The sequence below is a fragment of the Heterocephalus glaber genome, unplaced genomic scaffold (genome assembly GCF_053883595.1).
Source record: "Heterocephalus glaber isolate CG9 unplaced genomic scaffold, H.glaber_assembly_v1.0 deba00001687, whole genome shotgun sequence".
Classification (NCBI taxonomy): Eukaryota; Metazoa; Chordata; class Mammalia; order Rodentia; family Bathyergidae; genus Heterocephalus; species Heterocephalus glaber.
The window spans coordinates 2,899,586-2,925,483 of record NW_028258412.1 but is presented as its reverse complement, the minus strand read 5'-3'; the positions used below and the strand labels follow the sequence as shown (position 1 = coordinate 2,925,483).

At 51.0% G+C, this 25,898-nt stretch overlaps 1 protein-coding gene across 3 annotated transcripts in view; it reads right to left on the bottom strand.

Annotated features, from left to right (window-relative positions):
* Sez6l (seizure related 6 homolog like) overlaps nucleotides 1-25,898 on the bottom strand; it is a 183,517-nt gene that overhangs the window by 40,908 nt on the left and 116,711 nt on the right. For all 3 annotated transcript variants that reach the window (XM_021257143.2, XM_021257144.2, XM_004843341.4), the window contains exons 2-9: nucleotides 23,633-24,388; nucleotides 22,351-22,484; nucleotides 21,178-21,370; nucleotides 19,019-19,204; nucleotides 12,949-13,114; nucleotides 8,947-9,113; nucleotides 7,453-7,647; nucleotides 5,908-6,046 (exon numbers count right to left, since the gene is read on the bottom strand). In XM_021257143.2, coding sequence (XP_021112802.2) covers nucleotides 5,908-6,046; nucleotides 7,453-7,647; nucleotides 8,947-9,113; nucleotides 12,949-13,114; nucleotides 19,019-19,204; nucleotides 21,178-21,370; nucleotides 22,351-22,484; nucleotides 23,633-24,388 — 1,936 coding nt within the window. The remainder of the gene's footprint in view (nucleotides 1-5,907; nucleotides 6,047-7,452; nucleotides 7,648-8,946; nucleotides 9,114-12,948; nucleotides 13,115-19,018; nucleotides 19,205-21,177; nucleotides 21,371-22,350; nucleotides 22,485-23,632; nucleotides 24,389-25,898) is intronic.

Sequence of the window (25,898 nt, the reverse complement as noted above, 5' to 3'; positions counted from 1 at the left end):
AGTGGGATGATATAGGTAGAACACACACTGAGTCATCTGTGGACAGTGATTTTTATGGTCATTAAGGAGATAGTGCACGCAAAAAATTTAGCATAAGGCTGGCACAGGGTAGGGGACGAACACACTGTGAACTATTGCTATTATGTGGCAGCAACCTCACTGGGAATTTGTGTTATTGCTTTCATTTCCACACCCACCACCTCTCTCTTTTATTCCACAGATAGATAGATATATACAGTGCACTTACTGTGTGTCAAGCAGGAGTGATAAATAAAACCAAATATCCCATTGTGAGGCAGGCATCATTAACTTCACAATATCTCAAAGCCGCAGAGCTATGGGGCAACAGGATCTGGCCTTGAATGCCAGACTCTAAACTCTTCCTTTCTTCCTTTTCGGGGCTGCAACCCTGTGCTGAGCTCTGGCAGCTACACCAGGTTGCCTTTGTGGCCTTAACTCTAAATTGCTTTGTAATCCTTAGCAAGGTACTTCCCCTCTCTGGGCACTTCCTAGCTTTTCCCCATGATGTCTTTACTAATTTCCTAGTTCCCCTATCCTTCTTCCCAAGCTGAGAGAAAGAGAGAGAGAGAGAGAGAGAGAGAGAGAGATTTTCAGTGTCTAAAAGGTTCACATCCAGCTGTGCCTTTCGGTAGGAAAAGAACCAACTTCCTGATGGCACTGGGGTATGAGACAGGTTGGGGAGGGCCTTGGGGGGTATGGAGGAAGTTAACCCTGGCCCCTGACTCACCTCCAGGCTGTGCCCCACCCCTTCCCACCTCCACACCCATTCCAGGCAGATCCTAACTGATGCTGCCATTCAGGATGCCCCTCAGCCCTAACAGTCCCGTGTCTCAAGCCTGGCCCAGCTTGCTGCTCCTGAGGCCCTTCCTGGGAGCTCCCCCTTCCAGCTCGCCTCTGCTGCCCTTCAGGGTTCCACCCGGAGGTCACCTTCCTTGTGATGTCCCACGATCCACAGGTGAATCCAGCACCTCCACCTCCCGCCAAGCCGCAGCGCTCTCCCTGCCTCTCTCTAGACTGCTTGCTTATGGTGCTGGGGCCCTTGCTGAACTCTGGACCTCACAGGCCTGGGGTTCTCGAGCCTCTGCTCAGACAGCAGCTGCTCCCCAAGCAGCCTGTCCCGGTCCAGGAATGTGGATGCCACGACATGCTCAACCTTCATCGCTGTGCGACCAGTGGAAGCTGCTGAGCCTTTCTGTGTTGTCGTTTCCCAACCCATGAAGCGGTGGTGAGATTGCCATCCGCCTTCCACGCAGTCTCTGCTTAGTGAAGCCCCAGCGACACACGAGACACCATAGGACAGCTTCTCAGACATTCTCCTGGATTTGGATAATTACTCTTCTCTAATTACCTCTACTCACATTAGCTGCGATTTATGTAATTATTATCCCTGCAGAATAACATCCAACATTCATTATCACTCATGGACACAAACCAAGCAGTTCAGGCCGCAGCACATAGTAGGTCCTTAGTAAACTGGTGACTCCTTGGAACTGTTCTCCTGCAGCACAGACATCAGCTGTTACCCTAAAGCTCTGCTCAAGAGAACAGGAAGACAACCCCACCCCGACATCCCCCCAGCATGACGTACATCCCTGCGACTGGGCCACCTAGGCCCAGAGCCCACTGGGGCCACCTACCTGCTGGTCTGCAGCTCCGGCTCCCTCCCCTCCTCCACACACTCCATAACAACTGCAAACACTCAGGAATGCAGAGGGGGCCCGAGGACAGAATTATTTTTACTATCAAACCCAAATTGGTTTACTAAAACTGTCAGCAGAAACCAAGCAAGATAAATGAGACCCGGCACTTCGGGGACCCTGGAACTCTGGCTGGGGCGCTGCTGTTCTCGCTCCCTCTGTGGAAGGAGGTGCCGGGGCAGAAGGCACCTCAGGGAGCAGGAGCCAGAGTTTGCCAGAGATAGCCCCTGAGCATTCCCTTCCTTCTCCAAGCTCTGATCCCATTAAGTGCCTAAAACCCATCCTGTGCTGCCCTGTCCAGGAAAGTCCAGACTCTCCAGTGCAGCCTTCAAGGCCCTCAGGGTTCACAGCCTCCTGGGGTCACACTTCGTCTTTCCTCATGGAGTTCCAGACCTGTGAGGGTCCTTTCAAGGCCCTACAGACATAGTAAGTGGGGTTCAAATCCAAGTTGTGCACAGAGCTCTTCACAGGCTCTCTTTCCTATCTCTCTGAGCCTCAGTTTACTCATCTGCAAAATGGAGATAATAATAGAGCCCAGGGCATCTGCTCTTTGTGAAGATGCCTGGGATGCACTGAGCATCCGGCAAATACTCAATAATGTGAGCAAATAACATAGCCATGCTCTACAGCCTCCAGAACTCAGCATGTGCTGCTCCTTCAGGCTGGAGCACGGCTCCCTTCCACCTCTGCCCATCTTGTCTTTGTCCCTTGAGTCTCAACATGGACCAGGGCTTCTCCCCAGGCACTCCTCACATTCGGATCAGCTGATTTGTTTTAGTAGGGACCCTCCTGTGCTTAGCGGCATCCCTGATCTGTACCCACTAGGAGCCAAGTGCATCTTCTGATAGTCACAGCTCGCAGTGCCCCAGACTTGGGCAGGTGTCCCTGGCTAGAATGACCTTTGCTGGTGGATAACCACTGCCTCAGACACCACTTCCCCAGAAAGCCTTTTCTTCAAGTCTGCTACCAGCCTCGAATTCCCACCCTGAGCCTGGGCTCCTGCATCCTGTGGCTCCAAAAATGCTGCGGTTCCTAGGCCGGTGGCACCTGCCTGGCCAGGGCCCCCACTGCCAGCAGCACAGTGGGGCCGAGAATTGCTGCTGGGATCAAACTGAACTCACTCCTGACAAGAGTGAGCGTGGGGCCTGGATTGATTCTGGTGTCACTGCAAGCCCTCAGGCTCTGGGGAGATGCAGGTCACTGGAGGACCATGCCCTCCTTACTGGCCCTGACCTGGGCCTGCCTGGGACTCTGTCACCTTCCCGGCCTTCGCACGCTGGATGGAGCCCCAAGTCCCCCCACTTTTGGTACTCTAAAGGCCCTGATGAAGATCTCTGATAAAAGCTCACAAAGCCTTCCCTTGGGTCTCCATGCCACGCTTACTTTACCTTCTAATTCCTAACCCAGACCTTCTTAGCTACTACTCTTCTGGCCTGTATTAAACACGAGTTGACAAATGAAGGCTGCAGCCCTCAGAGAGTTTCTCCATTGTAGTTCTCTGCTCTTTCCCCTTGTGCATCATGGCTACATGGACATGTACCTGGGTTCACATTCTGGCTTTGAAACCTCATGACCATGTGGCCAGACCAGGTACCTTTATTCCACCAATTGTTATTTACTGAGCATCCTGGTTCACCTGTTAGGGTGATGGCAGTGGATAAAACCCTCAGGGAGGTGACATTCTGGGTGGAGGGGCGGGGATGAAATGGGAACAAATGCAGCAGTGTGTGAGTGGGCCGAGTGCTGCAGAAGGCCGGGCAGGCTGAGTACAGAGATGAGCTGCACAGGTATTTGGAGCAGGGCATCAGTGCAAAGGCCTTGAGGTCCATAAGTCTGCAGAACAGCAAAAAAGGCCACAGTGGTCAGAAGCAGAGAGAGAGGAGGGGTGAGGGAAGAATGGATGGAGGAGGTGTACCCAGGGAGGGTCACATCCTGTGAGACCTTTTGTATGAACTTTGGCTCTTACACCAAACAAAATGAGCTACTGTGGAGTTCTGAGCAGAGAAGCACATGGTCTGGCTTAGGTTTTAACAGGACATTGGGTTAGAGATAGCCAAAAGAGGGCAGGAGTGGGACAGGGTGAACAGAGGGGAGTGGCTGTAATAACCCTGGAGCACGACAGTGGTATGGACCACGGTGCAAGCAGCGTATGGCTCAGAAGTGCCTGGACTCTGCATGTGTTTTCACCTTTGCGTAGAATCAGCAGGATTTCCTGAGGATTCAGACACAGAGTGGGAGAGGCAGGAGAATCCAGTTCACAGCGACTGTGCTGAAGCCAGCTCCTACTAGTGCTGTGGAGCCCATTGTTAAATCTCCAGGCATTTGGTGGGCCTGTCACTACCCTGATGTTGGCCACAATGGAAGTCTTTACATCATGGAAATTTGGCAAGTGCTACAAACCAGGGCGTGCGTGCTGCCCTCGTTTGTTGAGACAACCAGGTGTTGAAAGTTTACCAGAACTTCATGGAGCCAGAATGATGCCATGGTTGGTTGGTCTGTTTTGCTTTTGCCTGGGCAGCCGGTAGAATGGATTGCTCCTTACTGAGATGGGAAAGATGGCAGGGAACAGGTGCCGGGGAAGAGATCTGGGTACCAGGCACTTGGGATGCCACCTGGCCACCACACTTTCCAGGATAAACTTCAGTGCTGAAGGGATAGCTCTGGGGCCTTTCCAGAAGCCTGAGTCCCACTTGGCCCAGGGTAGACATTGACAGATTAGGTCTAGAAGGGGCAAAGGAGCATCTCACTCCGGACATGAGGGGTGAGGGGGAAGAGAGGAGGAGAGAAGAGGGGTTGGGGGAAGAGGGGGAGAACGGTTTGGGGAGAGTGGGTGAGGAAGGAGGGGGCAGGGGAAAGAGCATGAGCGAGAAGGGTGTGGGGAGAGAGGGTGGGGGATGGGATGCGCTAATGGGGAGGCAGAGGGAGGGGTACGTGCACCCATCTCTGGCCACAAAGCACTGACATTTTCAGAAGCCCGCAACAGAGGAGGAAAACCAAGACCCCAAGAGAAGCTCTCCGCCACACAGTCTCACATGTAGAAGGTGGTGGGGCTTTTCCCAGGCTTGCCTGGCCCCAGGTCCAAGCTTTGCAAGCCACCACGGGCAGCTTCAAAGGACAGCCACTGAGTGTTTGCAGAGGAGAGCCCTCCTCTCCATCAGCCTCACCCGCCTTCCCCTCAGCCGCCTGCTCTGCCTGGAGTCTCTCTCCAGCTTTCTCCAGACACTGTCATCTGTCTCTGTCCCCATCCTGCCCTGTGCCCTGTCTCCCAGGCAGCGGAAAGGGCATGGCGAGGAGCTGCCAAAGCCTGGCTTTCAGCGCTGCTCCTGGCCAACTCCGAGGCCCCAGGACCTCAGCTGCCTTACCCTGCATTCCCCTCCAGGTGGCTCTTCGGGAGGTGACCTTGCCATAAATGTTTAGGGTAACCACCTCTGGAGCTTGCCCATGTCCCCACAGTGTCCCCTCCTGGGGAGTTGGAAGAATGGACATTCTGGACAAAGCCTCTAATGGTTACTCCCATGGGGCCCAGGAAACAGATGCACAGTCTGTGGGACAGGATTCCCTTCAGCCATTATTTCCTGAGGTCCTTGTCTGCGTCAGGGTTCATGTTAGAATCTGGACACAGAAAAGCCAGACCAGACCCTGATGTCATGAGACCTTCTGGTCTAGCTGGGGGACAGAAACAGTGAGTGTGTGGTAGAGTGTCCTTCTCTCATTGCCTGCACTGGCCATTCAGGCGTCTGGAAAGGGCATGCCTGCTCTTACCATGGGGCCTTTGCACATTCGGTCTCTTGGGATGCATCCCTCCAACTCATCCTTTAGCTCTGAACTTTCACATCAGGTCCTTGGGGAGGCCTTTTCTGACTTCTCTTTTTTTCTGACCTTCTTTGGCTTAAATTCCCAGTATAGGTTCTCACAGCACCATGAGCCTTTATGTCGCTTACTGAAGCTACTGCATGCAATTCCCTGGGCATGTGCTTATTTGACATCTTAGTGTGCGGATTTCCAGAAGATAGGGACTCTGGGTGTGTAAGCTGCTGATGTGGCTGGTCTCACCATGGGGGGACTGCAGGCCCTGGCACATAATAGATGCTTCATTAATGCTGGTTGACAGAATAAGACAGGAATTAACTTTTTCCCCATCTCCCCAACCTGGCTGGAGGTGGGGGGGGGGCACCAACAAAGCACTTACAACTGGATATCTAGGAAGATCCGCTTCTCCTCCCCTACGTGGATCTTCCAGACACAGTCTTCACCTTCCACGTAGGGCTCTGGCCAGTTTGGGGACAGCACCACCCCAGCCACAGCAGAGAGTTCCCCACCACACATGGCTGGAAAAGACAGACGACAGACAGACAAACAGACAGAAGGACAGGTAGGCAGGCTTTACTTGTAAGGAAGACAAGAAGGCACAGCTGTTCGAATAGGCTGAGCCACTTCAGGTGCCTCTGCGCCCATCAGTCGGTGCCCGTGGTTCGGGTGACAGATGGCCAGCTGGCCCCTGCCTGCTCTTGGGCTGAGGACTGGCAGAGTGGGGCTGAGAGCGGGCGGTGCTTTCAGCACCAAGGACAGAGCTCAGGGGTCCCGAACCTGTCCAGCAGCCTGGCCTTTCTGCAGGCGGGGCTGAGCGCCACTACGCACTCAAGTCTGGGACCTGGGTTGGTCTTGCCTCTGCCGCCAGCAGCCTCGGTGACAAGGCGCGTAGCTTCTTGGAGTCTCAACCTGCTTCCTCCGTGTCACGGGGGAAATACCACGGCTGTAAGACGAGGCTGACTGTGCTCAGTGTTGAGCACGCAGCGTCATGCCTGGCACACGGCGAGTGCCCACTGACCTCGGGAACGTCACCATGAAAGGGTCCAGCTCTGGGAGGGAAGCAGAGGCGCGGCCGCGTCTAGGGCCCTTTAAATCCGCTCTGTGTTTACAGCTTTGGAAGTTCTCAACGCGGCCAAGGCCAGAGCACCAATAAATGCCGCTGTGTTAAACCAGCCCATTTAATACAGGGCTGGATCCCTCACGGCAAGAGTGCGAGTTCACTCTGGCGCCAACCTCGCCTGGAGCGAGCACACCTTGCCTGACTCCACGCGCTGCCCGGCTCAGCAGCCTTGGGTTGGAGAGGCCGGGGCGGGGCAGGGCAGGCCTCCGGGAGCCGTGTAGACGAGGGCTCCACCGGCCAGTGCTGTGCAGAGAGGCTCAAAGCACAGGCCTCTGAGAATAGGGAGACCCAGGTTCCACTTCCGTCTCTGTCGGTTACCCTGTGTGCTCTTAGGAATGTCACTTCACATTGTCCTTATCTGCAAATGGGGCTAATAATATCTGCTTTATAGGACCACAGTGAGGATGAAATCTGTTAATGAACATACAGCCCTCGCAGAGTGCCTGTAATATAATTATCAGGCACCTATTTACATCTATTATTATCCCATTAATGAGATTCAGGGCTGCCTTGTGCTATTGGGGATGTTTTACACTGCAGAAAGTTGTACAGCAAGGGGAGCATTTAAGAACCGTCACCCAGCCACTGATCTGCTCAAAAGCTGTGGCCTGTGGGTCCTGTGCCCGAAGGAAGGGGCACTTTTAAAAATGTATCCACTGTGTTCTTTCCCCAAGGACCAGCAGCAGCCATAACCCACAGGATGGTGAGGCCTGGACAGGGTGTGTGCACTGCAGCCCTGCGTTTAGGCTGAGGCCCCAGGCTTCTCAGCAGAAGGGGGTGAGGCCCCCAGGGGTCCCCTCTCACCTCTGCACAGGGGCTCCGTGTCGTTCCAGTATGGGTCACGCACATTGACGCACTCAATGATGGCTGGGCCCTGCTCCAGCGAGTGTCCGGGGTCACAGGTGAACTCCACCACCGTCCCGATGTTGTAGGTTGGGTCGGACGTGGTGAAGTTCCCGTTCTGGATGTAGGGCTCATAGCAGTGGCCTTTCTCGAAGGCTGTGTGGGGGCACAAAAGGGGCAGCATCCAGGATGAGTCGGGGCCACCCCTCATGCTGCCTTCTAGAAGGTGGCTTCCCTCCCACTGTTCAGAAAAGCTCCAGGGAACCGGGTGTGGTGGCGCAGGCCTGTGATCCGAGCTCTCTTGGAGGCTGAGGCAGGAAGATCACAAGTTTAAGTCCAGCCTGGGCAATTTAATGACTTAGCGAGACTGTCTCAAAATAGAAATATAAAGGGCTGGCAATGTAGCTTAGTGCAAAGGGAGGGAGGGAGGCAGGGAGAGAGAGAGAAATGAAAACCAAATCTCCAGGGAAAATGAGGACCTCAGTGTGTTCTGGTTCCAGTTGACCCACAGAGAGACCGCCCTCAGCTCTGTGCTTGGATTCTTGGGTGCTCACTGCTTTATATGTAAAAGGCCAGGCAAATGTCCTCCCTGGGGCCCTTCGCTTTCTGGGGGAAGCCGCAGTCTGTCCATGACAGAGGGCCAGGGGTTTAGCTCAGTGGTTCTGCAGCCTGCCTCGAAAGTGCAAGGACCCAAGTTCAATCCCCGTACCAAAAAAAAAAAAAAAAGCCCTTGGGCACAAAGTGTCTATGACAGAGACCACCTTTTCCTCGGAAGCCAGGACAGAAAGTGCCAGGGTGCATACAGCATGGCACAGCCTTCTCCCAGGGCTGCGAGGTTCTCGAGAACTGCCCGGAGGCGGGGTGGCTGGGCTCTCAGAGTCCCTGCTGGGTGAGAGGCACAGAGTGTGCCTCTGCACAGAAATGTGTGCAGGCTGCACAGAAATCTCGGGCTCCGTTCTGCCTGAGTGATGGCCTCGGCAAGGCATCCCTGGCCCGGGTACCACATCTAAAACCAGATATAATAACGGTTCTCATAATCCATTGTGGCCGGGGTCACAGAAAACACACAAAAGCCAAGCATGTAGAATGGTGCATACCTCAGGAGGCTGAGGCAGGAGGATCACAAATTTGAGGCTAGCCTAGGGAACTTAGTGACAAACTGTCTCAATGTAAAATAAAAATAAATGAATAAAAAAGGCTGGGCACGTAGCTCAATGTGAGGCCCTAGGTTTAATCACTGATACGTAACACACACACACACACATTCACACTCACACACACAGAGGCTCTGGATGTAGAATCTGTGTTCACTGCTGTTAGGAATAAAACCAAAGCCTGCCCTTGGAAACTGAAGAACCAGTCTGACTGCTGCATGCCCCTCGTTAGCAACCCCTATTTCTCCCTCCCGGGTGCACCCTCAGCCCCACATGCGCCCCAAGCTCCCATGACCCTCACCTTCGAAGCGGATGTTGAAGGCCGAGGCTGCCTGGCCCTGGTCGGAGGTGAACTCGACTCGGATGCTGTTGCTGTCACTCAGCAGCCCCTCGAAGGGGACGCTCTCGGTCTGCAGGGAGTCGTACAGGAGGGCAGACTTGTTTGTTTGCCCACTGTACACCATCATCCTGCAGGGAGGAGAGACGAGTGGCTGAGTGGTTGTGGGCGGCTGTGCCCCCACCCTGGTCCCACTACCAGGTTCAAATCCTGCCTGTGCTCTTTCTCCTCAGGACAGGCTGCTTTACCAGGCCAAGCCTCCTTCCCTCTCTGTGGAAGAGAGTAATGCTTGTCCTAGATTTTCCCTCTTTCTGTCTTTTTTTGTTTTGCAGTAGTAGGGATTGAACCATGGGCCCTTGCACTGAGCTACACCCCCAACCCTTTATTATTTTTGATTTTGAGGCAGGGTCTTGCTAAGCTGCCCAGGCCAGGCTCGAACGTGCAATCCTCCTGCCTCAGCCTCCTGAGGAGCTGGGATTATAGGACTGTACCACTAGGCTCAGCTTGTCCTGGATATTTTTAGATTTATTCAGAAGTTGCAGAGAAAGCGATGTGTATGATACAATATAATTAATGAGTCTGATGAATGAATGAATGATTATTATTATTAATTGAGAAGTTGGGATTAATGGACTATGATCATCGCTGGGACCATGGTGTACATAGTTAGGGAGATCAGGGTCCGCTCCAACTCCGTAGCTTCCAGCTGTGTAACTTAGGACAGAGCACCTCAACTCCCTGATCTCTGGCTCTCCGCCTGGGTGCACTCAGGGTTCCATCAGCGTGCCGGGCGGAGAGAGGGTGGTGTAAAGTGTCGGGGCAGAGTGGGTGTGTGAGTCCTGCTGGGCTCTGCCTCTGACCCCCATTTCCCAGGAGGGTCGTGTAGGGAGTGAGCAGCCCTCATTTCCAGTCCCCAGCTCCCCACCAACCGAGTTTACACAAGTCTCAAGACCCCTCTGGGCCTCAGTTTTCCAGTTGTGAGTCTTTCCTTCCTATCTTACAGGTAGACCTTGACACTATGTCAGAATAAAGTGCTCTGAAGATGCAGATGGGTTAGAAAACTGGTTGGATATTCGTTTTTATTGTTATGGGAACTATGTTCTTGACTCCTTGCTAGCCCAGGCAGTTTAAAAGAAATTATGCAAAAGTGGGGAAGGAAACAGTTCACAAATTAGGTAAATTTCTTTTATGGCGTTATAAACACACATTTTTAATCCACTGAGGGTTTTTTACTTTATTGCCCACATGAAAAGAGTTCATTCCATGCCACCCAGATGAATTTCTAAGCTACCAGGATGCAGACGCCAGAGCTAGTATGTCCTCTGCCCCGTGTTCAGATGGCTGTGATGGCAGAGGGTGGTGGTCAAGGTCAGGCTTCCTGGGTGGGGAGGGGCCACCTCCAGTTCTTACCCCTGCTAATTCTGCTGTGCACCTGGAATCTTCTTTCAAAGAAAAGAAGGCTTCGGTAAAGAGGGTCATTTGGAGGAAAACCTTAAGATCTGGAAATCTCTGAAGCCTATTCATCTTCTAAAAATAGTTGTTTTTCTCCAGCTATGTTCCCTAGAATGTCTGTGATAGTAATAAGTTTTGTCTCAAATCTTATGTAGTTTATGTTTGACAGATATGGGAAATGCTGTGTTAAACAAAAATCAAACTTTTTTCCCCCACAGGACTTATCAGTGCCTTTGCTGGCTAATGTATAGTAGGAGCTTCCAAGACAAGGCTAGGGTAGGCACACTCTCCCAAGCATGTTTGACCAGATAAGCCACCTTGTATGCTGCATGTTATGGACCTGGAGTTTAGAAAAATCATCATTTTGGGGGAAATCATGTTAAATTTTTCATGTTTTTTCTTCTACTCAATATCCTTCCAAGGCTCCCTGTTGCCTACAGAGATAGCCTGCTATTCTAAGGCCTTCAGGATACCACCCTAACTTAGCTTTCCAGCTCTATGCCTCTGCTACAGCCCTCTGAAAAGGTCTCACCAACTCTTCTCTTTACGTCTGTCTCTGCCCCTCTTGATTCTCCTCGGCTGGAACACTCTTCCTACTGAAGTTTTTGGGTTCCTTCATCCAGTCTCTTTCTACAGTTTAGATCAAAGTCCCATCTCTTATGTGGAGTCTTACCAAGCTCTGAGTTCTTGCAACTGACCTACTGTGGTAGTTTAGCCATTTTACTCGATCAAGTACACGGGGCAGATGCCATTCACTTCTCCTTCCTAGCACAGCGAATGTCTCCATCCTTTTGTGTGTGATCTTTAACCTCAGAGAACTATTACAAACTCCCTCTCCCACTGGTACCTTGAGGGCCAGTTTCCCTGGTGATTTCCATAGATCTTTTTGGGTTCTAGTGAGGCTGCGAGTGAGTAGAGTCTGTGTGTTCCTTTGGCCCATTTGTTATGATCCAAATAACTCAGGCTACACTGATTCTGGTCTCTTCCCATTCTCGCTGTCTGGTGTAAACTTTGGCCCTGTTCATCTCCAGCACTGCCGGAAGAGGCAGGTCTGAGGCCCATGTGCTAGGAAGTATCCTCTGCCGGGGTTTCCATGCCCAACTTCTCCATCAGAGCCTCCAGGAGGAAGGGCTGGGGACCCTGCATATTCTGATGGGAGCCCCCTTCTTGCCTTATGCTTGAGGCAGTGACTGATGGACATGGAACTGCTCCCTGAAAAGGACCAGACTTTGCTGGAGAGAAGGGCTCCAGGATGGGCAGGGGACTCTGCTGTCCAGTTTTTGCCCCCCAAATCTTCTTCAACCTAAGGCATTCAGAGCCTAGGTTTGAAACGTCAAAGACACCACAACAAAAAATTTCGAGCTGGGGATTTAGCTCAGTGGTTTTGCTGCCTGCTCTGCAAGCTCAAGGACCCGAGTTCAATCCCCAGTACCAAGAAAGCAAAACAAAACAAAACAAAACAAAAAGCCAAAAAGAATTTCGATCACTGTGTTAGGTTCCATAATTCTAAGGTGCCGGCATCCCGGAAGGGCAGTGTACGGAGATGTTGCCCTCTCCTCAGCTCTCTGAGCTCCCATGGCTCTGTGGCTTCCTGCTCACCCAAAGTCCCGAGGGTCTACCAGCCCAGCCAGCTCAGAGGGCGGCAGCAGTGCTGGGGGGCGTCAGGGCCAGGGGGCACCTCTGCTCCCACAACAGGGTCAGGGTTGTGGATAACACACCCGGCTCCCTCATCCTGCCAACAGGACCACTCCCAGCACCAGGCCCTGGGGCCCCCAGGGGCAGAACTGCAGCATCCCAGCAGCTCCTGTGTGCTACCATGTCCTGTGTCTCCCACTTGCCTTCCCCTGTCCCTACCAGTGCCCGTGAGGACCCACTCCCAAATTCACCGCCCGCACACCCTAGTCTCAAGTCTGCCTCCAGTGGGACCTAATCTCAGGCAGCAAGGCTAAGCAGGGAGCTCCTGGTTTGCTACAGTGCGCTGGAATGAAGTGGGGAAGTTTTAGGGTTCTGGACCCCGTGCATTTTCCATGCAGCCTGCAGGTGTGTTCTGGCTTCAGTGCTGCCTGGCACTGTCTCCCTCCTTCCCAGTGCCCCAGCCTAGCTTTCCCGCGTCAGCGTCCTGTCACACCGGTGCCAGTCTCCTCTGCTGTGAGCCTCTTCTCCACAGAGCCAGACAGGAGCAGGGCACACGCGCTCCCTCCTGGTCCAACTGCAGAACGCGACACCCAGGAGAGAGATGGAGGCAGCACCATGTGGGGGACCTTGCCTCCCTCCTGCTTCTTCCTGCCACCTGCTGTGTGACCTGGGCAGAAAAATGGAAGCTGAAGGACACTAAGATCCTTGCCAGGCTCCCCAGCTTGATCTTTGTTGGAGTCCGGGAGCCAAAGTTCTAGCCATTTCAAGACTGAATCCTCAGGGGCATTCTGATGCTCCAGGAGGGAGTGAGGCTGGATGGGGGGCAGGCTGTACCTGCCAGGGCTGTGCCCCCCAGGGCTGTACCTGATAGGGCTTTACCTGTCCTTGTCATGCAGCGACAGCCTCTCAAAGTGCAAATGCAGCTTCTGTCCCTCAGGTGCTTCGATGGTCCACACACAGAACTGGCTCCCATTGCTGTTTCCAAGGTGACTGGGAGAGAGGACCCGGCCGATGGTGGCATTGTGCACTGCTCCTCCACAGGGGGCTGGGTCCAGAAATCAGGGGAGGGTGGGGGGGAGGGAGAGGAAGTGGATGCTTCTTTCTCTCCTGCCCCACCCCCACCCCAAGCTAGGAGGAGACATAAGGGACCAGGCTGGACTGGGAGGAAACAGGTGGGAAGGACAGTTGGGAGGGGCTTGTCCTCCTGGGGAGGAGGCCCCCATGATTGGAGCCTTCCACACATGTGTGCCACGGCAGGGAGGACTCGAATAAAGACTCAAGGGGACCAGTTGTGCTCTGACTTTTCTTTGTAAAAGTGGTCATGAAGAACATACATAGGCAGCTCACAAATGAAGAAATATACAGTTAGTACTGAGACAGCGCTAACACAATTCAGCCTCCCTAATGATAAAAGAAATGCCAATCTAACATATATTCTGCTTTTTTCCACCTTACTGGTAAGGATAAAGGGCAGCAGTAAGATCTAGAGATGCTGAAAGGAACTGGCCAATCTTGTTCATGACTCATTAGAATGCAAGGTGTGGGGCAACTTAATGAAAAGTCTGGAAAATACGTTCAGATACTTTGACCTAGGAATTAGCTTTCTGGGAACTTATCCTATGAAAAGATTTAGAGATTCACGTGCAGAGTTATGAATGAGGATAGTCATCGCTTCTTTCTCAGAGTTAAAAACAAAAAATAACACAAATATCTACTTACAAATGTTTGATGAAATAAATAGTCTCTATCCATGTGCTTGTCAAGCACGATGTTCTCAAAGAATATTGAAGAATATAAGAAAATGCTCACAATGTTTTAAGTGTGCAAAGCAAGTTAGAAAATGGGCTGCCATACCGATTTCAATGAGCTGTTTGCAAGGATTGGTTGAGATCATGAATATAAAAGTGATTTGCTTCTATCTTCTACACTTTTATATTTCTTGAAAAATTTTTTTTACCAGAACCCTATATAACTTTTATCATAAAAAATCTCATAAAGAAATATTAAAAAGTGATTTGTGCTCCAGAAAGAGTCACACAACTCTTCCAGTTCACAAAGGAGGCCGTGTTCATACTCTTATTTTCAGGAGCTATGTGGTTCCCAGGAAATTGTTTTTCCGAGTGTTATTTGGGAGAGCTGTTCTGAATTTCCCAGCCCAGGGAGAGCTGGTGGGTGCGGACACTGGGGGTCAGCACTGAAGGTCACGGGGGCGGGGGGAGCCCCGCAGCGACACCTGGGAGTCACCTCCACCTTCTGGGAGGATTAAAGGGCTGGAAAAGTCTTCCTTCCTAAGCACGGCTCTTAAACAACATTCTGCCTCCATTTTCAGAGGAATAGAAGGACAAGAAACAAAGTTGGCACAGCAGAGCCAGGAATTTAGCTCAGTGGTGCCACCACCTGCCTTGCAAGTGAAAGGGTCTAAGTCAATCCCCGGTACCAAAATAAACAAATAAATAAAAATAAAAGTTAGCACAGCGATTTGGAATCAGATCACAGAAGGCTAAAGTTCACAATTTACTTTACGGTAAGATGGAGCCCTCCTCTGGGTTCCCTGTCAGCTGCAACAGGACTCTGTTCAAGTTTTGCCTCCCTTTGCTCCCCTCCTCTTCTGCTGCCCAATTTCTCTCCGTATCTTCTACTTCCAACTTGAAATAGAACATACGCCTCTGCCTACTTGCTTCACTGTGCATCTTGCCTATGAAGGCCTCAGTTTTTTTTTTTTTTTTTGGTACCAGGTATCGAACTCTGGACCTTGCACTTGCAAGGCAGGCGGCAGGACCACTGAGCTAAATTGCTGGCCCTGAAGGGTAAGTTTTGCAGGAGCTAGGACTAGCTGTTGTTGTTGCCACTGCCGCAGGTGCTGTTATTGTTATTTTTATTTTTATTTTTTAAAGCTACAGTCTTTTTTTGTACTACATAGCCTGCTGGGAAGGTGCACACCATAATACTTATCTCTATGTGCATTATCGAAAATTCCAAGGGAAAGTTTGTATAACACTTAAGCTTTTTACAAGGAGCTTTGTATGGTGACAAAAGTCAGTAAGTCTTCAATTTTTTTTTTTGTTGTTGTTACTATACCACCAGCACCAGAGGTATTCTTGGCACGTAGTACATGCTCAGTGAATATTTTCAGAACAGGTAACAACTGTTCATTTTTCAAAAGAAGAAGTTCAGAAAGGTTAAGCCACTTGCTCAAGGACATGCAGCTCTGGAAGTGGGGGACCTGGACTTAACCCAAGCTGCTTCCCTCCAGCATCTGCTGTAGAAACCACTATCCCACCCTATGTCATATTCATTATGATGTTCTACTGTTCCAGAGAATACTGGGTGATTTATAAATGTTTGTTGAATGGACAATATGAATATTTTCTCTTTCGTACCTCCAGCACCAGCTCAATGTACAATGCACAGTAGAGTACTCATTGAGTGTTTGAATGACTGCATAACAGAGTAAGATTTGCAGTAGCAGAGAGGTGGATAGATCTTTTTGCTCTGGACTCTGCTGTGACATTCAGCAAAGACATTGCCAAGGAGCACCATACTTTTTGCAGGCTCACAGACAGGGAATGGGGGAGGAGCTCCTTCCTCCCTCCAGGCTCCCTTCTTGTCCTATGTGGCTAGATCGTCCTCTGGAGTTAGCCAGCCTGAGATTCAGAGCTCAACTGTGGATCTAGGACAGGTGACCTAAGCCCTGCTCCGAGAGTCCACCTCCCATAGAACAGTGCTCATGTGCCACCCTCCTGGGAGGATTGTGATGAGGATTCAGTGAAGTGACAGCAGAGAGCCCAGTGCCGCCCTGGCAGGAAGGGGGAGCCCAGGACCTGGCCAGCACCACTGGCTGGTGGCCTGAGAGCCGAGGGCTAGAGGACACTGTCCCTGGCGGGGCTCGGGAGCCATCTGTCCCCTGCGAGCTGCTCATCTGCTGCCTCTGTCCCTTCTCTGCCTTATTAAGCCAACTGATGGCTCTCTTTGGCTTCAATTTGCCAGTCATGACTCCCCATCCATCTTTCTTAGCACAAATTGTGGCTTAATTCTTCTCTGATTTCACACGTAGATAAAAATTAACATGCGAGAGGCACAGAAACCAACTGCCCTGCAGTTTGGATTTTTTCTTTTGTTTAAAAAAAGGACAGAAAAAAATTCTAAGGGCCTTGGGGGAACAATATTGCAACAATTAAATCTGGTGAGTTATCATCAGCTCTTATTTGCTTTTTGGATTCCACTTGACGATGAATGCCTGGATAGCAAGGATTATGTTGTGTTATTCTCCCGATTCTCTTGGCGTATGGCTCAGAGCCTGGCACATAGTAGGTGCTCAGTTAATACAGATGATCTGTACTTTGCCGGCCATCATCAGGCCTTTTGAGAACCTCTAAAAGCTGAGGTGGTCAAGGCCGTGCAGGGAGAGTGCAGGACGTCTCAGTACTTCCCTAATGATCATGTACACACGGACCACATGAAGGACGTGGTGCATGGCAGATTCCGTTTCAACTGGAGTTACAGGGGCCCTGGATGGTGCCTTTCTACTCATCTCAGTGGTTGAAGGACCACACTTTGAGTAGTGAAGGTGGAGAGGAAAAGCTCAGGGCAGAAATGTCGTGCTCTCAGCTTGCCGCTCCTAGCTTGGGATGTCCCCCTGTTCACACCACATCCTCTGCACCATGAAGTGAAGCCTGGCCCTGACCTCACATGACACGGAAGGTGTTGTCCTAACTGATCACCACGGGTCCATGCCCATCTCCAACAACTGACTGCCACATGGAAGCCAGAGTGACCCCTCCTACCCGTAAGCTCGAGCAGGTGTTGCCTGCCTGGTCTGCACATCTCAGCCCACGGCCTTGAGCCTACAAGAGCTGACACTGACCCAGCCTCCTGTCCTGCCATCTCCTCTGTGCTGTAGCCAGACTAGGTGTGTGTGTGTGTGTGTGTGTGTGTGTGTGTGTGTGTGTGTTACTTGGGATTGAGCCCAGGGCCTTTGCACTGAGCTATATCTCCGGCCCCTTTTATTTTTTATTTTGAGATGAGGTCTTGCTAAGTCACTAAGTCGCCTAGGATAGGTTTGAACTTGCAATCCTCCTGTCTCAGCCTCCCATGGTACTGGGATCACAGGTATGCACCATGATGCCCAGCCCAGATTAGTCCGGTTTTACTTCCTCAAACTCCGACTTCCTTTCCACTTCCGGACCTCTACATTCAGCCCAGTTATCTCCCACTGACGTCCTGGACTTGGTCTCCGAGACCTGTCCTCGGGACTCCTTCCAGGTGCCCCGGTCAGACCTCCCCCTCTTCCGGCTGGCTCCTTTTCTCTGAGGCAGCTCCTGCCACACTGCTCACTGGTGGCCCTTCTGTCCGGCCTGACTCTGCACCGTCACAATCTGTGCGTCTCTGCACTCACTGCCATCTGTGGCTATCATGCCTGCTCCTTCCTCACCACATCCTGCAGCAGACTGGAGACCACCAGGGCAGGGCCTGGCCCAGGCCAGGCATGGTGCTCGGGCATGGCAGGTGCTCGGTGGGTGTTTGCTGAGTGATCATACAGACGCGAAAGGCTCTGGGTGGCAAAGAGCCACATGTGCCTCCCCTTCTGTCTCTGAAGTTTTGGGGTCTACCTGCAGACCCAGCAGTTTCACTTCCCTGCATTAGCAGGAGACCTTCACCAAGTCCTATCTGGGGTGACTGTGAGCAAGTGACCTGACCTCCGTGACACCTGTCTGTAAAATGGGAGGAATATTTCCATCACCTGGCACTGCTGTGAGCAATCACTTATGGCCTCTTGCATGGGGTTAGCACACAGTGGCTGGGCTCAAAAACAAAGCAAGAACACAAAAATACAGCAGGCATAGTCTAAACACAAGCAACAAAGGACCTGACAGATAAAGTAGATTTCAACATATTAAAGATGCTTTTGCATCAAAAGGGATTGTCAAGAAGTAAAAAGAAATCCACAGAATGGAAGAAAATACTAGTAAACCCTGTATCTGATAGTGGTTTACTCCCCACAATATAGAAAGAGCTCCCACAATCTAACAACCAAACACAGACAGCCCAATGAAACAATGGCAAAGGACCTGAACAGACATTTCTTCAAAGAAGGTACACAAATGGCCAATGGTGCATGAAAAGATGCTGGCATCCTTAGTCATCAGGGAAATGTATCTCAAAGCCAAACAGGTTGGCAGTGACAGCAATGACAACACGGAGGATGGCAAGTGTCGGCAAGGATGTGGAGAGATGCTGGTGGGACACAAAACTGTGCAGCTGCTATGGAAAATGCTTGGATGCTTCCTCAAAAGCTAAACCACATGACCCAGCAATTCCACTCTTAGGTATGCATCTAAGAGAAATGAAAACTTACACCCACAAAAAAACTTGCACATAAATATTCACAGCAACATTACTTATAAGAGCTAACAGATGGAAACAATTCGAATGTCCACCCACTGATGCATGGATATACAAAATGTAGTAGCTCCATACAATGGAATATTATTCAAGCCTAAAAAGGAATGAAGTACCACCCCGTATTACCACATGGATGAACCTTGAAAACATTATAGCAAATGAAAGAAGCCAGACACAAGACCCACATGGCCCAGTTGTACTTACATGAAGAGCCCCAGTAGGCAAACCCATAGAGACAGAAAGTAGACTGGTGTTTGCCAGGGTGCAGAGGGAGAATGCATGGTAACTATAAATGGGTATGGGCTCCTGGGTGGACAGAGATGTCCTGGAACTTGACAGTAAGGAAAGCTGCATATCATGGATGTACTAAATGCCTCCAGTGGTGAAGTCCATGTTATGTGTATTTCACCCCAATTAAAATAATTCAATGGTAGCAGCATCTGAGTTTGGAGCGGTCTCTGGGTTGAGAGCTGCTCCCCCGTTACTCCTGTCACTCCTGATGTCCCGGGGACCTGGCCTGCTCCCTCCCAGTGGGCCCAACGCCTACCTGAGCAGACAGGCTCCTGGCTGCTCCAGTGGGGCTTGGATGCGTTGATGCATGCCAGTGTCTTGGCGCCCTGCAGCTCGTACCCCAGGTGGCAGTGGAAGTGGGCCACCCCACCCGAGTGCAGGTCCAGCACCGTGACGTCCCCAGACTCTGGCCGGCGGGGAAAGCTGCAGCTCAGCATGAAGGCTGGGGAGGAAGACAAAGGCGACACTGTCATCCTGCGGTGGCGGTGTGTGGGAGGGTGAGAATGTGACCCACGTCCAGGAGCGATTTGTGATGAGGAGGCCGATGAGGGCCCAAGACACCGAGTGTGTGTAGGGAGGGAGGAGGCTGTTTCTGTGCCCCTCACTGAGCACGGGTGTGGAAGTCACCAGATCAGCACTTCCTCAGGGCTCAAGACTCCCCACCCTGCCAACCAGGGAGAGCAGTTCTGGGGTGAAGAACACGCTCCCATGGCACTCTGATGCCTTTCTCCCTGCGTGGCCTCCTCCCCAGGCAGAGGGGAGGCAGGAGCCCAGCTAGGTCAGTGCCACCTGCATACCTTAGTGTGTCTGTTTAAAAGTTAAAAACACAAATTCTTGGAGTAGCCTTTTGGGAAATGCCTGGAGATGTGGAGGCTTAGAGCACCTGGCCTGGGAGGTCAGAGTGTGGACCTTGGCGAAGACCATGGTGCCTTCACACCCTTGCTCTGCCACTAAGAGACCCCATGACCTGGAGACACTGATTCAGCCCCTGAATGTCACCTCCAGCACAGCTGACAATCCTGCCTCACAGGTGGTGCTAAAGAGGAAGGCGAAAATGGCGGGCAAGGTCCCCTGAGCACAGAGCCTGGCACAGTTAGCCCTTGGTGAGCGGGGCACTGAATGGGTGTGGAAGTCAGTCTGAGTCAGGCGAACGCCTCGATTTCCATAAAATGATGACATGTTCATTCCAACTGTACTCCTAGATCGTGGTCTGACTTCTCCTGGAGCACAGAATATATGAATTCTCATTCCCAATACATTAGGAGGAATCCATGAAAATTCATGGCTCAACCAATTACTTTTTTCCTATCTAAAATCTGACAACCCAAGGTGGTCTTGATACTGAAAAGATGTGATGAAGGTCCCCACACAGTCAGCCTCCTGCTTCACACACATCTGACGGAGAAGTTAAGAACGAGTGGCTTTTCCAGATGTCTGACAATGTGCTACACACGGAGAGGGTTCTCAGTATCCAGGTGTGTGGCAGCAACCTCAGGGTCCCTGCAGACATTTTTGCAGCTGGTAAATATCTGAGGGTTGGGGAGAGCACTTAGTTAAGGGGAGGGACATCTGCATCATGGGCTGGATGAGAGTTGAGCAAATAAAGGTAGTGAGGAAGAATAGAAGAAGAAAGGAAGGAAAGGGGGTAGGAAGGAAGAGAAGAGAGGACAGAAGGGAGGGAGAGAAAGAAAGTAAGAAACGCAGAAAGTAAGAGAAAAGTAAAGAGAAGGAACAAAAGAAGAAGAGAAAGAGAAGAGGAATGGACAGGAAGCAAACAGGACACATAGAAAGAGAAGAAAGAAAAAAGAAAGAGAGAGAGAGAGAGAGAGAGAGAGAGAGAGAGAGAGAGAGAGAGTTGGTGGCCAGGCTCCTCCCTGGGGTCTCTACACCGGTTGGGAGGCTATGGATGGACTCAGGGGCCATGAACTTGAATACGGAAAAGTGGCTGGCTTATCTTCATTAACTTCCAACTGAACTTGGCTCTTTCCTTCTGTCACAACTGCAGGCATCAGACTGTAACATCTTAGTGGAACCCAAGACTTTGTCGCCAAGAGAAACCACAGAGGATTTCATATCATAATGTATATCTTGACATTTTTCATATGCTCTTTGTTACCTTGAAATAGAAGTAATTATCAGAACCACTAGGAGATGTTACTCATTGTATGAATAAAGAAGCACAAAGGTTACTATACCATAGATCAGAATAATATTTTGACAACTGTAATTCAATATGACTGGCTTCTTAACATTGCATATGCACTATTTTTTGCTTTTAAGAACATTATTCTGAGAAGGGGTCTGATGGCTTTAGCAAACCACCAGAGTGGTCCCTGGCACAAAAAGTCTGAGAACTGGGGTCCAGAGAAAAACTGAGACAAACACCTCCCTCTCCTCCACCTTGGCCCACCCTACCCTGGTAGTGCAGCTGGAAGGTGCCGAGGCCATCGTCCTGGAAGGTCCGGAAGTAGACAGAGATGGTGTTGGTGGGGCTGCGGATCACCTGCCCCTCCACCAGCAGTGTTTGGTTGGCCAGTACGGTCAGGGTGGGGCCGTCCACCCCTCGTATGGAGAGCAGCTCTCCCTCCGACAGGTTCACGCTCTTTACCTGGGATAGGCAGGGGCAGGAGAGAGAGCTTGGTGTGCTGCAGACAGGGCCCTCCCAGGATGCCAAGGCTGCACCCCAACCAGTCCTGATTGATGGGACCCAGGAGCACTGAGCCCCACCCCACAGAGGTCATGGTGACTTTGAGGGAGGGCCGGAAGTCACACAGTGCCAGATCTGGTGAATAACGTAGATGTTTTCACAAGCTTCTTTTCTATTTGGCACTTGGTAGTCTCACTCACCATATTTTTTATCACACCTCATAAAGACACTCAAAAGGAGTACTTTCAGAACTGTTTCAGAAAGTGGCAAGAATGATGGAATAAGTGTTTTTGAATCAAGGGGAAATATTTGGAGAATTAATAGCAATATGTCTTTTACTGTAATAAAAATAAAAGCAATTTAAACATGGACTATAGTTTTGACCACCACTTATATAGAATAATTGAACCCACTGTCCCTTCTTCTGCACGAACTGGGAAGTGTGGGGCAGGGGTCTCATTTCTAGGGCCCTCTCAGGCCTGCTCCCTTTTCCTCCTGGGTGGTGGCTCTGACTCCAGGGGAACAACTCCTTTTCTGAAGAACTATACACTTGCTTAGTAACTTCTACTTTTTAGGAGCGGAGAAGGAAGAAAGGACACATTGTAGTTGTATCACGGAGGCAGAACAGATGGCACGCGTGTGCTTGCATGTGTGTGTGCGCGCGTGTGTGTTTGCTAAGCAGGGTATCAAGGGACTTTCATTCTGGGTGAAATGCCTCGAGACTTAGCAACATGCTCCGTCCATGTGTTCTGAGCTATTTCAGCGCGGCACTGATTTGGGAACGCCTACTCATTCACCAAAACCCATCTAAAATAGCCCAGGTTAGAGCTAAGGGAAAACCAGATACATTAGCATGATAACAATAATAAGCCTGATTCAGACAATGCTCCAGTGAATTCCTCTGGAAAAGGCAACCCCCACAGGTGCCCTTCTGCGGTTACCTGGAGCTCCACCCCATAGCCAGTGTAGACTGTCACGTTGTATGTGCACTCCAGGAAGCTGTTGAAGGGTAGCAGTGGGTAGTCGCTGGAGTCGATGTATCCCTCAGGGTCTGAGAAGCTCACGCTGCACAGAGCTGGGGGGAAGGCTTTAATTAGGACTCCAAGGACCACTTAAATAAAAACTCACAGATGGGCTACTGATTGGGACTAGCCTTTAGGGGAACTGTGTCTTCCTGCCCCCACCCTGTGCTGTTAATTCCCCTTGGCTCTAAGATCAGTGTGATAAAACAGTGATGACCACTTACTACATGCTGCCAGGCACACTTCTAACCAGCCTATGTGGTGAGCTCATTTATCCTCATGCATGCTGATTTTACACTCCCATGTTAGAAACACGTTAAAAGCTTAGAGAGGGGCTGTGCCTAGGCCAAGCTCACACAGCAAGCATGACTCAGACCAGAGTTTAACTTTTTGTAAAAATCAGTGCTGGGGTTGGCAAGCACTCCACCACTGAGCTGCACCAGCACTTAGACTTCAGTGAGAGACCACATTGCATTTGTCTGAAATTGATGTGTGCCTGACAGCAGGGGCCCTCTCCATGGAAGCAAGACTTGAACACACACATGCGTCACCCCAAGAAATGCACACACTCCTGCCTTGTTATGCACGGGAGCTGCTTTGCTATCCAGGCCCCCCTGGGATACCAGAATCCACAGGTGCTTCAGTCCCTCCTGCAAAGTGGTTTAGTATTTGCATATAACCTGCGCACATCTCCCCACAGGCTTTAAATCATCTCCAGATTATGCACAATCCCTAAGACAAAGTGAATGCTGTGTAAACAGCAGTTACACTGTGTGGTTTAGGCAATAATGGTGAGAAAAATGTCTGTACATATTGAGTGCAGATGCAGGCTTTTCTGACTATTTTCTTTGAGTGCTTGGCTGAGTGCATGGAAGGGGGGCCCGTAGATATGAAGTTCAAATGTAATGGGAAAAGCCAGCGCCCTTGTGGCTGTGGTGTGGCTCTGTGACTCCATCCTCAGCATGGGGGTGGGGACTGGACACTCTGCAATGGCTCGTGTCTTCCAAGCATGTTAAAAGACTCTGTTTTAAAGTGAAGAGCTTTCTAATCCTGCTCCTTTGCTGTGTGGCTTTGGGTTCTCAGAGTCTCAGTTGTCTCATCTTTAAAATGGGCGTTAGTCCGAACCACAGAGCCAGACTCCTGGCCTGGGGCATGTGGGCTCCCCCGGACACAGGAGGCACTGGGCGGCGGGGCTGCGTACCTGGGGCCTGCTCGGTGGTGATGACGGTGGTGGTGATGATGGTGGACGTGGTGGTCTCCTGGCTCTCCTCTGAGGCTGACCCAGTCAGCTCATTGTCACCCTTGTCCATTAGGGTCCCGGGGCTGGCATCCTCAGCTGGAGCCTCAGGGGTCTCCTTGTGTGCTTGTGCGGCAGGGTCCCCTGGCTTGGGCCTCTGCAGGAGTGTGTGCGCCACCAAGGGCTTCGAGGTGAAAGGGGAGATCTGCAGGGGCTCGGGAGTTGTGGGCACAGTGCCCTCCTTGCCTTGCAGCCAGATGGGCCTCTCCGAGGATGGCTGGGAGGGGACTCCCAAGTCCATGTCCCCTGGTGGGCGGGGCTTCTCGATGGAGGAGGAGTGGAGACCAGGATCCGCGGATGCTGCAGGGTGCGCCTCAGCCTTGGCGGGGTCTGTGGAAGTGGAGGTGGATTTGAGTCTTGGTGTCTTCCAGGCTGAGGTCACCAGTTTGAGTGAGGACAGCTTCTTCCTGGGAGCAACTGTGTTCATTGTCCCGGCCACCTCTGGGGGCAGTGGTGACAAGGTGGCGGGGTGGTGGTGTGAGGAGGGGACTGTCCCTTCCAGCTCCAGCTCACCCAGCTCTTCCCCCGACTGCACAGGGTTTGGAGGCACCATGGTAACTTCGTCTTTGGGGTTATGTTGGCTCAGGCTGCTGCTCTCCAGTGCTGCAGAGGGCAGGAGTTGGGGACCTGGGAGTCCAGCGTGTCCCTCTGGGCCAGCACCTTGGGGACAGGAGAGAAGACACAGTGAGCTTGGGACTGCCCTCGCCACCAGACTTGGAGGGTGTCTGGCCCTCTTAAGGTTGGTACCCAAGGCTGCCCAGGCCCACCCCTCAGTCTTCTCCTTCCCTCCCATCCCACCATCACAAGTGTCTCACTGTCTAGTTGTGTATGGACCAGGCAGGGTGAGGACAATCGTATTTCATGTGATAACTGCTTAGAAAGAGAAGACAGAGAAGACAGGCTTCTAACCTGTACAGCTGGATGAGTTGTTCATTGCACTAGGATATCCAGCTACGAGGATGAGTGGGGATGTAAACGAGGCAATATGTCTTGCCCAAGCTGTGTGCCCTGGGTCAGGGTTATAGTGTCTTGAATGGGGAGGGGCACTTTTTAATGAAATAACATGAAAGTAACCTTATGAGACACATGAAGTTCAGACAGTTCAGTTTCCTGAAGCACATTCAGAAAATAAGGGATGCATGGAGGCCCGTAGAGGCCTGGCTGAGGCAGGGACAGAAGAGACAAAGGCACAGAGGCAGAGGGTGACTAGGGATAAAGCTGGTGAGGTAGGGAGGTTGGGGTTGGCCCTGGTGGGTCTTGCCCAGTCTGTAAGATCCTTGTGACTTGTTTTTGTCTTGAAAGTAAAACTGCCCAGCACAGAGGAGGAGGCTTCTGGGCCCCTCAGCACCACTTCCAATGCAGAGGAAGTGAGCTGCATGGGCACCAGCAGCACCGCCCCCCACCATCAAAATGAAAAGACACATAAACAAGCCTTAAAACCAGACTTCCAGATCACCTACAGCAACCCCAAAGGGAAATGAGATGGAACACTCTGATACTCAACCACCCAGACTCCCTGAACTGGCAACAAAAGAGGATCTAGAAAAAAGAAATCAGAAGTAATTTCTCAGATAACAGTAGAGATTGTGCCCATAGTGCAAGACATGATTAATAAATCTAGAGAGGACACAGATAAAAAAATAGAGGAGATGAAGAACATGATGGAATCCCAACATAGGAAACAAATGGAATCCATAAAACAGATGCAAACAGATTTCCAGGAGATTAAAAACTCCACTGAAAGTCTACACAGCAGAATGAGCCAATGTGAGGACAGAATTTTGATATAGAAGATAAGATTGCCATTAGTGATCAGGAAAAGAAAACTTTCTTTAAAATTGTGAGGGACCATGAGAAATCAATCCAGCATCTGCTAGATGACGCAAAGAAGAATAACATAAGACTGATTGGAGTCAATGAAGAAACTGGAGAGAGTGCAGATGACATAAAAAAACTGTTCACAGAAGTGATGGCAAAAAACTTCCCAAGCAGGGGAAAAGAACTTGACATTTAGATAAGTGAGGCATATAGGACTCCAACTAGCCTTGATAAAAAAAAAAAACAACTACATATAGGCATACAACTGTTAAGATTCCAGAAACCCAACAGAAGAATAAAATTCTATGAGCATTTAGAGAAAAGAAACAAATCACATACAAAGGAAAGCCCA